The sequence below is a fragment of the Battus philenor genome, unplaced genomic scaffold (assembly GCF_028537555.1).
Source record: "Battus philenor isolate CCGP_79_NKW_IND1 unplaced genomic scaffold, ilBatPhil1.0.hap1 SCAF_20, whole genome shotgun sequence".
In the NCBI taxonomy this organism is placed as follows: Eukaryota; Metazoa; Arthropoda; class Insecta; order Lepidoptera; family Papilionidae; genus Battus; species Battus philenor.
Genome location: NW_027181683.1, coordinates 5,639,170 through 5,651,935, shown reverse-complemented (window position 1 = coordinate 5,651,935; position 12,766 = coordinate 5,639,170). Strand labels below are relative to the sequence as shown.

General features: G+C 32.3%; 1 protein-coding gene across 1 annotated transcript in view; it reads right to left on the bottom strand.

The window, feature by feature from the left end:
- Window positions 1-12,766, bottom strand: part of Nf1 (neurofibromin 1) — a 59,873-nt gene that overhangs the window by 44,762 nt on the left and 2,345 nt on the right. Inside the window, exons 4-16 of the mRNA XM_068766041.1 lie at window positions 12,394-12,515; window positions 11,295-11,394; window positions 10,109-10,209; window positions 8,889-9,038; window positions 8,405-8,504; window positions 8,194-8,336; window positions 7,020-7,213; window positions 5,491-5,599; window positions 4,040-4,198; window positions 3,004-3,197; window positions 1,807-1,990; window positions 1,141-1,327; window positions 67-111 (exon numbers count right to left, since the gene is read on the bottom strand). Coding sequence (XP_068622142.1) covers window positions 67-111; window positions 1,141-1,327; window positions 1,807-1,990; window positions 3,004-3,197; window positions 4,040-4,198; window positions 5,491-5,599; window positions 7,020-7,213; window positions 8,194-8,336; window positions 8,405-8,504; window positions 8,889-9,038; window positions 10,109-10,209; window positions 11,295-11,394; window positions 12,394-12,515 — 1,788 coding nt within the window. The remainder of the gene's footprint in view (window positions 1-66; window positions 112-1,140; window positions 1,328-1,806; window positions 1,991-3,003; window positions 3,198-4,039; window positions 4,199-5,490; window positions 5,600-7,019; window positions 7,214-8,193; window positions 8,337-8,404; window positions 8,505-8,888; window positions 9,039-10,108; window positions 10,210-11,294; window positions 11,395-12,393; window positions 12,516-12,766) is intronic.

Genomic DNA, 12,766 nt, shown 5'->3' with positions numbered 1-12,766 from the left:
CAAATAAATAAAAGTCCATTTTATAACGACATTTAATTCCATATAGCAAATAGATAAAATACTTACTGTGTATATTTTTATAAAAGCAGCCTCTCCCCATATCCTGGCTGGCTGCTTAAAAATAGAATAGCATGTTTATAGCCAGATGTTGAAATATTAAAAAATAATTTTCATATTGCAGGTAGGTACTAACTTTCTAGTCACACCTAGTCTGTAATATAATTTATTTAAGTAATATTTAAAACAATGTCGGGTTAGTTATAACATTTATAAGTGAAGAACGACAGGACCAATTTTTTTTTGAATTTTCTTGCGTGCGGAATAGTATTAAAATAAGGTTTTAGTTAATTAAAAAAATATATTCAAAACAACATTTAAAGATCAGACAAAACACGAGTCTAGGAGTGTAAAAATTTGCTCTTTCATGGAAGGTAGGCGAAACGAAGTTCGCCGAGTCAGCTAATGAATCATAATGTACAGCATTATTGGCGTTTAGCCAAACGCTTATATCAAATGTTTGATAAAAACTATTAACGTAATATGTACGTTCGTTTAATGTAATCTAAGACATTTTAAATTAAAAAATATAATTATAATCAATAAAATGTACTGTACAGTTTTGCATGTGGGTATCATAGGCAGAATTATACATTTTATTTTCCCATTCCAATGAAAACATTTTCCATCTTTCTCTAATAAAATTTGAGAATTTTTTCTTTATTTCAAGTTTCGCTAACTATCCTTGGTAAAAATAGATTTTCCTTTATGATGAAATGTCACAGTCAAAAATAAATATTAATCACGATATAATAACCATACATTATTTCCAACAGTTTTATTCCAAAATTTCATTACTCTTCAGAGTAATCTGTTTTTTTAGGATTCTTTTTTGATAACAGAACGCATTCGATGTATTAAAACATTTAACATATTTCACAGGTGGTAGTTGTGGTCTTAAGGTTCTGGAGTGGACACCTCAAACTGGAAAGCACAGAGTAGGACGTCCACGCACGTGGTGGACAGACAACTTTGTTTATAGCCGCAGGAAGACGCTAGGTGGAAGCCGCTGCCTATATATCTTATTGGAAATTAGTGGTGAAGGCCTATGTCCATCAGCGTTATCATACGTATGCAGCCTACCTGTTGTAAGCACGGTAGAAGTGTGTGCTATCTCCTGGAAAACCGCATAGTTTGGCAAGAGACATTGAGTGCTGATCTCCTCAGAACCGCATCTAATGTCTGCCTCTTGGCACAGCAGAGCAAAGCAAGACATCGCAACGAGCACCACGTCCGTGTCGATAGACCATAGGCACATGAAAAACACCACCTGCATTTGGAAAATTATTTGCTTTGTTTTAAGAAACATATGCAGGGTGTTCCATAAATTAACGTCTTGTGATAGGTTTAGGGGCTAACCCGGTAAAATTTATAAAAAAAATATAATTAAAGTTACATAATTCATTTAAAAACATGTACGCAAAAATAATTTTCAGGTCCGTTCACTAAGATATTTGAATATGAAATTTTGTCCATCGCTTACAAAATATTTGTTCACAGTAAAATGAAATAGTAAGAAAGGAGAAAATATGTTAGTTGTAATAGAAAGAACATCACAAGGTGCATAAAATTGGCAAAAAATTTAAAAATACATGACAATGATTTATTTTAATCAATGTCCTGAGGCTAGCCACTACATATACTATCACTATATTACGGCTGAACTTTGATTTATGGGAAACCCTGTATTTGTTAAACATCTTGTGACTTGTTAATTAAATTTTAAATAATAATTCTAGTTGTCCGAACCTCCAGCTTTATATGCGCTTGCTTGCATATGGGTATTTGGGAGCCGACGTTTGCGTAGTCCTTGTGCTTGGCGAGGAATTCATTACGGCAGGTCAGGACATCTCGCAACCAACGTAGCACTTCGCGATAGTTGCTTATCTGACGCTGGATTAGCTTCTGACTAATGTTGTATAATACATGCGAACTAAAAAATGTATTATTCCATTTAAATATTTTTAATATTAACAAAAAATAATTCACATATAAAACCTTTATGTTAATCAGATCTATATAAATAAAAAAGTAATCAACAACTGTGTTATCGAGTGGCGACAACGAGCCTGTAGACTCGGCGTGGGTAACCCCACCACTAGGTGGACTGACGACATAGTTAAGTTCGCGGGAAGTAGCTGAATGAAGGCAGCGCAAGACTGGTCATTGTGGCGACCTTTTGAGAGAGGCCTTTGGCTTGCAGTGGTCGTCCATCGGCTGGAAAGAAGAAGAATGTTTTCCAGTACAAATCTCTAAAACTGTTAGGCTGATCTGGATATTATTTTCAAATGTTAAAGTACAAGAACAGTTCTTACGAGAAAAACAAAGGTGAAAATGTGAGGAAATTAGCAAAGACAAAACTTCAAATACATAAACAAAAAAAAATTTACAACACCTGTCCCTGACTGTCAAATGTGGACTTTAATCGATCAAAAACAGGCGTGTAATTTATTACCAATATTTATTTAATTAATAATAAATTTTAATTTAAATAATCACTGTTCTGTCATTTTCAATAGGTGCAGCGACTGACTTAATGACTTATAAGCATTTTCTCACAGTCAATCATCAACCCAAAGAGGTCCCAGAGATAACAAGTAATAGTAATAAACAAAATCTAAAATACTATATACTAAATATACATGATAAATACTATTATCTGATTACTATTAAACACTTGTTTAAATAAGATATATAACATACATAGATTACACACACATAAATATACAAACAATAAGTGTTAAGAGGTAATCAAATAAATTTATTTTGCACTATTAAGCATTACAATTTAAATATTTTACTAATGACATTAATTATAGAAATAACGAGATCGTTTTGGAATGGGTTTTTATTCTTATAATTTTTTTAGTTTTATTTTATTCACCAACAATTTTAGTCATGATTAAGTCCGTCATGACAGCTTCTAATAGAACAAATAAAACAAACCTTATGTCCCAGAAAGTATTAAGCGGGGCTTCGGGATTCCACATGGTCACTCTATCTGGCCTATGAAGGGCTAAAAGCGCGTCCATTGCTTCTTGTGATATCTCACCCATTCCTATGTGATGTACTAATGATACTAAACCGTTTATTAGTTCGGTCGTCGATGATTGTATTTCAACACCGGAACGGCCAGGATTCTGTTGAAAAATATCAAATTTTAAAAATCATTATCTTCTTCGCTTAAACTCGCTTGCTTAAACTCTTCTTCACTTAAAATAGCTTAAACATTAAAATAACGGGTACAGTTCAACGTCGATCGAATGTGATTACAACAGTAGCGTTATAACTGCGTACGTCATTACCAAAGAAGCAGCTTAGCGACCAATACACCATTAAAGTAATCTCATCCTTTTTTTTTAAAATCAGTTGCAAGAAAAAATTAACTACAACAATATCAACATCTATTTACATAAATCAACAATATTGATTTAATGAATAATTTAAACTTTCATATGAAAGAAATTTAGTGTGGCATTTTTTTAATTTTATAAAATTGCATAATTTAATAAATATTGAAATTGCAGGTAATCGTAATAAATGGAGAGAGCTGTGCTCGAAGTTTCATTGCGAGATGGAATAAGATATGAGGTGTTCCGCAAAAGAACAGAGGTTACCAAAGTAGCTCGCCAACATACTCGTGCAACCGATGACCGTTAGGATCGCAATATTCTCGAGTGACTACCACAGGCCAATAGACGCGGCATGGTTTGCTCCCCCCCCCCCCCCCAGTATACCGACGCCATAGTTAAGATCGCAATAAGTCGATGTTCTCGAGCGAAAGACCGGTGACCGTAGCTATATTTGGGGAAGGCTTGTGCCTTACAGTGTTCTATAGGCTGAAGAAGAAACAACTTGTAAACGTAAATCTTTTTATGGGCCTAATAAGAAATTGTTAACAAAAAAGGTTGAAAATCATCGCACTATGCTCGCAAATCTTTATCACAAATGTAATAATAGATAAATTGCAAATTATACTAACACTGAGCATCAACATGGGGTCACCGTGTATCAGCTTCACTAAACAAAGCAGTAAGTTCCTATACGCCGGCATTTCTTCAGATTTGTTGAATTTCGACTGCACCTCCTTGGACTTTAAAGACAGCGATATCATGCGAAGTGGAGTATGCACTATGTAACCCTGTGAATTTTAATTGTTAGACTATAATCTCATCATCATAGCCATGTTTAGAGCAGGCCTATGCCTTTGAGTGGGCGTTTGCCAGCTGAAAAGATAAAGAAGGCGAATCTCGTTTCGTATTATTATCGGCGAAAACGCATCAAATAATGGTGAATTCCGTATAAAATCATGAAATAATAAGAAATGTTTGTTTGGGGCTATTTATTCTATGATATGAATGTATTAATACAAAGCAAGTTTTATCTATTTTTAACACATTGTTGAACGACCATTTTACTGAAAATTTATCTCGTGTCACCGGCCGAGTACCGTTTTCCCATAAATTTTATGTAACTCTTTCATTTGAGAATGGTACAAATTGGTCCGCGTAATTACTAAATCAAGAACACCGCTATCAAGAAATAAAGCCGTTACCCTACTGACAGTCGGAGCGTCATCAAATTTAATATTTGCACCAGGAATATTTAAATAATTATGTAAGTTTGGCATAATATTATGTTCGTTCCACTCTTCTTTCAAATCGTCGTTACTGTCTGATGCTATATTTCTCTTTTGTTATTTTGGTGGTCTAAAGTCAGAGTCGCTCTCTTCTGATGCAGCATCATCTTCACAGTTACCACAATTTGATTCATAATCGCTCGGAAAATCCGATAAAGCTTCTGCGTATAATTCATTGAAAGATTTTACATTACGTACCGTCATCTTTTTTTAATTATTAAATATTTTAACAACAATAGATTTGGCGGCTCTTATAAGTGAAAGAAACAGCTTGTATTATACTGACGAACAATTGCACTGCATGGTTGCCAACAGATATAACAACAGTGATGCAAAAAAAAACCATCACGAGTTTACTCGTAGCCGGTAAGCAACGTTCGACTTTAAAAGGACGAGTTAACTCGTGACCGGTCCAACAATGTATTAACCGATTTCTTTTTTTTTTAATCGGAAAGTCATGATACAGCTAGAACACAAAAAAGCAGTTTGTTTTTTTAAAGAGAACGGGATATTAGCAAAATGCAAAAAGGCCATAAAGCAACAAAATAGTAAAATGAGCCATTTGAGTAAATTCTCAAGGAGATCACCATATTCTGAAAAAAAAAAATTTTATGCTTTATTAGCTACAGATTTATAATTTATTAATATACGTGTATTAATATTTTTATATATTTGAAATTGATTTGATGAGTATTCATTAATATTTGTTAATTTTTAACGTTTGATAATTATAAGTAAGACGCACTTCAACACTGATAATAAAGTTAAATAGTTGAATTTAAAAAATAACTTACTTGTGTTGCCTTATTAAGTGTGTCGGTAAACATAGCTCTTAACTCGGCCGCACGTGGGTACAGTAATTCTATCTGCGGCCACCACGCCAATCTTGGTTGAGTGATAATTCTAAAATAAATTTGTATAAAACAGTTTTATAATTTAAATAAATAAGATATTTTTAAAATATAAACATTGAATATGATAAACTGAGATAAAAATCTGTAAAGTTATTACGTGTCCAACACTAATCATTATTATGTATTTCATATACAGTAAAATCTTTTTATTCGCATAAATAAAAATCTATTTAATTGAAGTTTTTGAGTAAAAGATCAAAAACCTTTGCATTGCCTCATGATAACAGTTTGTAATGCTTTATCCACAAATGGGATAATTGACCTTTTTTTTCGAAAATCTTCATGGCTATGGCTCATGGCAAAAATAATTTTCTCCACCATTACAGGGACCTTCTCAAAAAACAAAGTTGCAGCAGGTCGGCTCGCACTATTTCATGCATATTTTTTGGAAAATCAATAATAATTTTAGGTTTTTGTATTCTGACTAATTCAACAACACATACTCTTCTATCAACTAATATCAAATCTATTGTCCTTCCTAGGATTATCATTTTCAATTCTCGCCATGTATCGTCGTCTAACAGGAAATTTATCACTATCATAAGAATCGAATCCATAGCTTACTTCAATATTGTTTGCGTTATCACGGCTAAGGTCGTCTATATAAGGTATGGCCAAGCGCCTTGATAATACAAGTCTATATTCGAAATTTAACATTTTTCACAAGCCTCAAACACATACTTTTTAAAAAGGTAAATTAAATATTAGTAATTTTAAAAAAGTTTTGAAACGATATAAATTTTTAATAAGTAATTAAGTACATAAAAGTGAGAAGTGTACTTTGTTACATTTATCCCGAGGTACAAATAATCTTTCAAAAAACCGTAAGTGGCTCGCGAGCCGTAGGTTGGACACCCCTGGTCTATATAACTTACATTATGTTCTCTGTATACTTCAAATTCTAATTCATCGCTACTACTCTCGATATCACTATAATTTTCACAATTTTTTTCTTTTATTTCCCATATTGGAGATAAAAATATATAAACAATAGATAAACTCAAATCTAATACACTCTACTGCTGAACAACAGGACGTAACTCATTTGCAACCAAATACGGAATGTTGCTTAAACCGCGATTTTCTGCTATTACAGAAAACAATAATCCGCGAGTCGCGACCGTATGCCAAAAGCGAAATATTCTATAAATTTACGATTTGCTTTTGTCCTTATATGTTAAAAACTGAAAAATATTGGCATTGTCTTTGTAGCAGAGCTAACGAGTTTGAAGACAAATTTGAAATGTCTCCACTTCAGGAACCTAGAATGCAAAGATTTAAAATTATGCGCCTGATATCACACTTTTTATTTAAGTTTGATAACATAAATCTGCCACTTGACATCCTGTACAATAATAATTAATATGTGGTCATTACTTTTTCTTAAACTTACAGATAGCACAACTTACCTCAGCAGTGAGTTGACAATAACATAATGGTATGATATATGTGCATTCAAATTGAGGCAAACTTTGAGAGCGTCGTTATTGTGAGGCATTATCCGGAACAACGACACGAAGCAGTCTGTCATAAGGTCCAGTTCTGAATACCCGGATATCAAATTACCCCGTATATATGACTTGGAAGGATTGAACAGGAGCGACTTAAAAAGAAAATATTAGTCGGTCTATTATCAATTTATTAACTCGGTAATTTATCTTCCTGTTTTAAAGTGGAATTGAATATTAAGATGCACATTAATCTGAGTGATTTTTGCCTAAGAAATTATGGAGGTGACTTCAGAGTGTCATAAATTAATATACCATTACATACAAATTAACATAATATTCCTTCCCAATTAAGTCTTACTCTTAGAAGCTAGTATGATTTTATACAAGCAGTGAGCTTATCAAACCTTAAGTCAAAAACAAAATTTATTTTTGTTTTAAGAATTTAATATCGTTAGCTGCAATGAAAAATTTATGCTTAAATGTATATATTTATACCTGGTAAGGGAGTTATGCGTTTTGTTAGTCCATTAGAAAAATATATTTTTGCCTCTATATGAACCTTTGTTTGGCTGTTTAAAAATTCAAATTATTCTATTGTTAGATCCTTTCCATAATTAGTTTATTATGGATAACATAAAAAAACAAGATCGTATTTTACTTCTTGAAAAAAAAAACAATCTACAACATAAATAAACTAATATATTATTTATTTTTACAAAAGTTATCTACCGCCGATTTTAATAAAGTGACGCGACCCGATAGCCAGTTCAAAAGATACAAGTTGTAAATTATTAATGTACGTGGGGTAGATTTCAATTTACAGAAATTATAATCTGCTCTGTGCCATTATGTATACACTATAGTGCACGAAAAAGTTCACTATGTGATTTCATTGTATAGATAAAAGATATATATCGGGGTGACAAACTGCCGCTCGCGAGCTACGTGCGGCTCTATGAATGATTATTTTTAGCTCCGAGTGATGGTCGAATATTTAAATTTATATTACCTATGTCAGATCCAGGGAAATTGAAACAAATTACTTGTGTGAATAATTAAACAGATAGTCGTACGAATATCAGATTTCTTGCTCTTAACCAATCAGTGTTTTTAAAAAGTAAACTGATAATACCTTAAGATCATTGATAACAGACTTAACAAGGATAAATGTTACATTTCCCGAGTCAGCAATATTCAAATATGTTGAAGCTTTGCACAACTTTACACAAGTTACAACCGCCGCCTCCGTCATTTGTTTGGAATTATTTTGCGGACCTATAAAAAAAGATATATTATATACAATATATTTACCAACCAAACAATAAACATAAATTTCAACTTACTTAGTCCTCTTTTAACTGTATCAATAAAGTGTTTCTTTTTTGTATGTCTCGGACTACAAGGGGCGCCACTGTCTGCGTTCACTATTTCTTCCAAAACTTTCTACGTAACAGAAGAAAATAATTATTTAATTCCTGCATTTGTGAAACTAACTGATCTATATTGCTACGGAAGCAGCTGTACTATATGAATACGTATGATGTGGGGGGAGAGGGAGTATTAATATTTATTCATAATAAATAAAATATTATCCACGTGGAATCTTTTACAGTGACCACTTAGGCACAACATGAAAAACAAGGAGCCCAATTTAATAGAAACTATAGTTATTCCCTTGGCTACGAACAGCGCCTTTTGGCGCCCGACTATAGACACTTTTTCTCAGCGAACAACGCTCGGAGATGTTCTAGCTTTTTAACATTATTTACTTTTTGATTTGGCGTGTTTTTAAATTTCTAATATGGATTAATTTCAATGAATACTTACGGGATTTAATAACAGTAACATGATCTGCAACGGCCACATGGCGACGCGAGATTTTTTGTTGTCGGAGAAACAATCCTGCAGTGTGTCGAACAGTGTGTCGCAGCACTTACTTAGTTCTTCGTTAGGTCGACACTGCACTTCCGCGAACTCCTGGCAATCAAACACTCTGTTCAGTAAGAGTAATTGATAATCACTTATGACACACTTTACATTTATATAAACACAGTAAATTAGATACCTTTATGCAACTTAAATGTTATATATATATTCATATTATAATTCACTTTGGATCCCCTATTTTAATTACTTGTACATGTTAAGAGTGCCATAAATGGCCAATTTAATAAAAACTAGAAACAAATTGTGCTACCCTATAATTGCATCCTTTAATTCGTAAATATATGGCTTCGACTTTTTTACAAATCTAACCAGAGATATAATATTTAGATGCTTATTTGCCTCAACTTTAAGAAGTAGCTTATTATGGAAACCACTTTTTTATTAAAAAAATTCTGAGATGGGAATACGTGAGTAGGATTGGCTGAACTACATCCACTTATGCACAGATGACTTCAAAAATAGATCTTACTGTTAATTTTTCTAGCAGTAACTTGTTTTAGCTGGCAACAATTTCTTAGCATCTAAATAACTTTAGTTCGATAAGCATCTGATTATCTTAAAGTCGTCGTTTCAACCCATACACGCCCACTGCAAGGCATAAGCTCACCCAAAGAAATCTATTAGGAGTATACCATAATCGCCACAAAGGGTTAGTGATAGTAGTGTGGTATTACGATACACAGAGGACACTGCTGTCCATCCTTTGGAAACTTATCTTGAAGTAGTGTTAAACAATAACATTTATAATTGTATAAATTTAACTAAATATGTGTTTAATATTCGATCTGCACATTTATGTTGTACAAAATTTTATAATTTATGTGCTTATTCTTTCCTTTTATTATAAATCTGAGATGTTATACAATCTACGTAACCAATTTATGATGCCTGAACTATAGAGCGTATTTAAAATTATTACGTTATATGTACTATCTATAAGTTTTCCAAACTTAATATAAAATTAATTTTGCAATAATTTTATGATTCCATTTAAATTGAAGATCTAAGTTTTTGACGAGAACAAATCTCAATGTTAGCATCTTTAAAATCCATGAATATCATGATGTTTAGGTAAATTAATACAAAAAGAAATCTTTTACCTGTGGGTAAGTATCCATCCAATTCCATATAGCCTTTTCAAGTGAATTGACCAATACAATATGTGCAGACTTCCTTAACAATTTAAACTTCTGTATAGATTCTGTAATAATAAACTTATTAATTTCAATAAATTTGTTCTACAACATTTGTTTCTGTCAAAATATTCACTAATATTACATTTATGTTTGAAGGAATACTACTGCCAAATCTTAGAACAAACGATTTAAGATATTAAAGCCATTTTAATCAAATCATTGGTTGATATAAACCTTTGGTGAAGTTCAAGAAGATGTATAGATAATATGAGGGATAAGTAGTGAACAGGACGCACTTAGCGTTTGGTTGGTAGAAGTGGATTACGCCTATGGTCATAAAGGGTATTAATAAAATAAAATCAGTGTTATTTGGACGGAAGATATCCTTACACGCTACTATGGCGCCATCTAGCTACCTGTGTCGGAAACAATTCCATTGCGATGCGGTCGAGTAGGCTGACAGATAGATAAACTTTTATACGAAGAATAAGAGGCAGTAAAAGTAAATGGAGGGTGAAATGAAATACATGTTATATTATAAAAAATATTTTATCAACTGATTATAATTGCATAAAAAACATTAAAACAATTTATATTTAATAAATTGGATTAGGACTATCAGTAACAATATGGAAGTTGGTGAGCAAAGACCTGATTTAAGCAATCAAGTATGTTTGTACAAAAAAACCCGACCATTTGTAACAAACTATTTAACTAGCTCTACTGCAGCACCGCAAACAATGTCTAACAAGTTGTTGCAAGCTCGAAATTAAATGGGCAAGGATAGCTCTTGTAATGTCTTATTACTTTTGAGTTCCGCATATAATTAAAAAGGAAGAGAAAGAGAGAGCAAGACATAAAGAATGACAAAGAGAAAGAAAAATGGAAGAGGAATTATTTTTATTTACTACTGTTATTGAATATTATGCATACAATAGATAAAATAAATAAAATTAAATAATGTGTTAAAAGGAGTGTTGAAATTTTATTTAGTAAAACAGGAGATGGTGCATTATAGGTTAAGAACCTATGGTTTTTAGCAACCATAGTAGTCGCTTTGTGTGCTAAATGTACAAGAAAAAATAATAGAGAAATATATGTTTATATTACACATTTAATCAATTATTTTAAGGACATCTACAAACATTACCTGTAAGTAGCCGTATAAGCCTCAATATGTCCACATTTATGTGCTGTATTAATTCTATATCTGTATAATCGGGGTTTTCTTCTGAGCTAGATGCAAGTTCCTAAAAATTAAATAACTGATAATGACTTTAAGATTCACTAAGAAATAAACTAATCTATGACTATTTGCTATAAAATGGTACTATTATTTTTTATTAATTTGGCCCAATTTACTGTTCATAGCTCTGTCCATTCAGTCAAAGAACGAGGAGCTATTGTACATTGCCGTTAATATTTTTCCTTGACAAATAATTTCAATTTAACTAATAATAATAATAATAATTCTTTTACATATAATCAATAAATTTGCAACTTCTGCGAAGCGCACCACAAAAGCAATCCTATACTAGCTCTATGTACAAAAATATCCCTCGTCATTGTCCATCATCTTGATTAATTTTTAGAAAGTGTTGCTAAATATTTTTAAAGATTTACGTATTCATAAAAAATATTTTAATGTAAATTTCGAAACAGCAGTAATGCTTTCCAAGAACGCGGTTTATAAATTACCCATAGGTTAGTAATACCCACCAAAAAATAGCAGCAGCTATACCTAGAAAAATTGAACATCAATATTTTACCCACCCTTAATTTTTAATGGTGATGTTGACAACATTTAAGTGTAGTGATTTATTTTAATCATCATTATTTCAGCAGTACCACTTACACTGCTGCACTTATGCCGCCACCCCATAAATTTAAAACAAGACCAGTTGGGTGCCTGCATTGAGCAAATGCCAATAACAGTAATAGGGTTGCCTTGGATACACAGAGCAGGAAGCTCCGATTAATATTCTCCACTCTAGAACTTCGAGGCCCCAGCGATCATTAGTTCTGTTCACTATGTAGTCTGTTCACTGCCACTACAATATGCCAATCGGCTTGACTATGACAATTCTTTCAATAATGACATAACATATTTGTGATTTTATTTTAAGCCATCACTCCATTCCTTTTGTAGTTTGTTTTAAGTCTTTTTCAAAATAAATGAAGTAAATCTAATACAACCTTAAGGAAATAGCAAATTAACATTACAATTAAATAATTTACATGAAGAATACCTGTAACCGTGCACTAATTCTGTTGAAGACTGCATTGAAAAAGTTAAGGCTCAATGCAAAGAGAACCTTACTGGCCAGCTGCCTTAATAGTGTGTTATTAACATTGCTCTCATTTCGCATATCTGTCACAGAAATAATAAATATCTTATTGTTAAGATTGTACAAAATATACAGGAAAATTGTTAGCTACAAAGAATCATGTAAGTCTTCAAAACCTTCTTGCAAGTGCTATAAATAGCAGACAAGGTACTTAGCCTGAACTTATAGTGACCAAATTATAGTGGTTCCCTTGGGAACTTTTACATTGGATATTCCACTGAATCAAGAGTATCAAGCTCTTGGTGAACTCAATCTTCTGGGTGAAGGCATCATG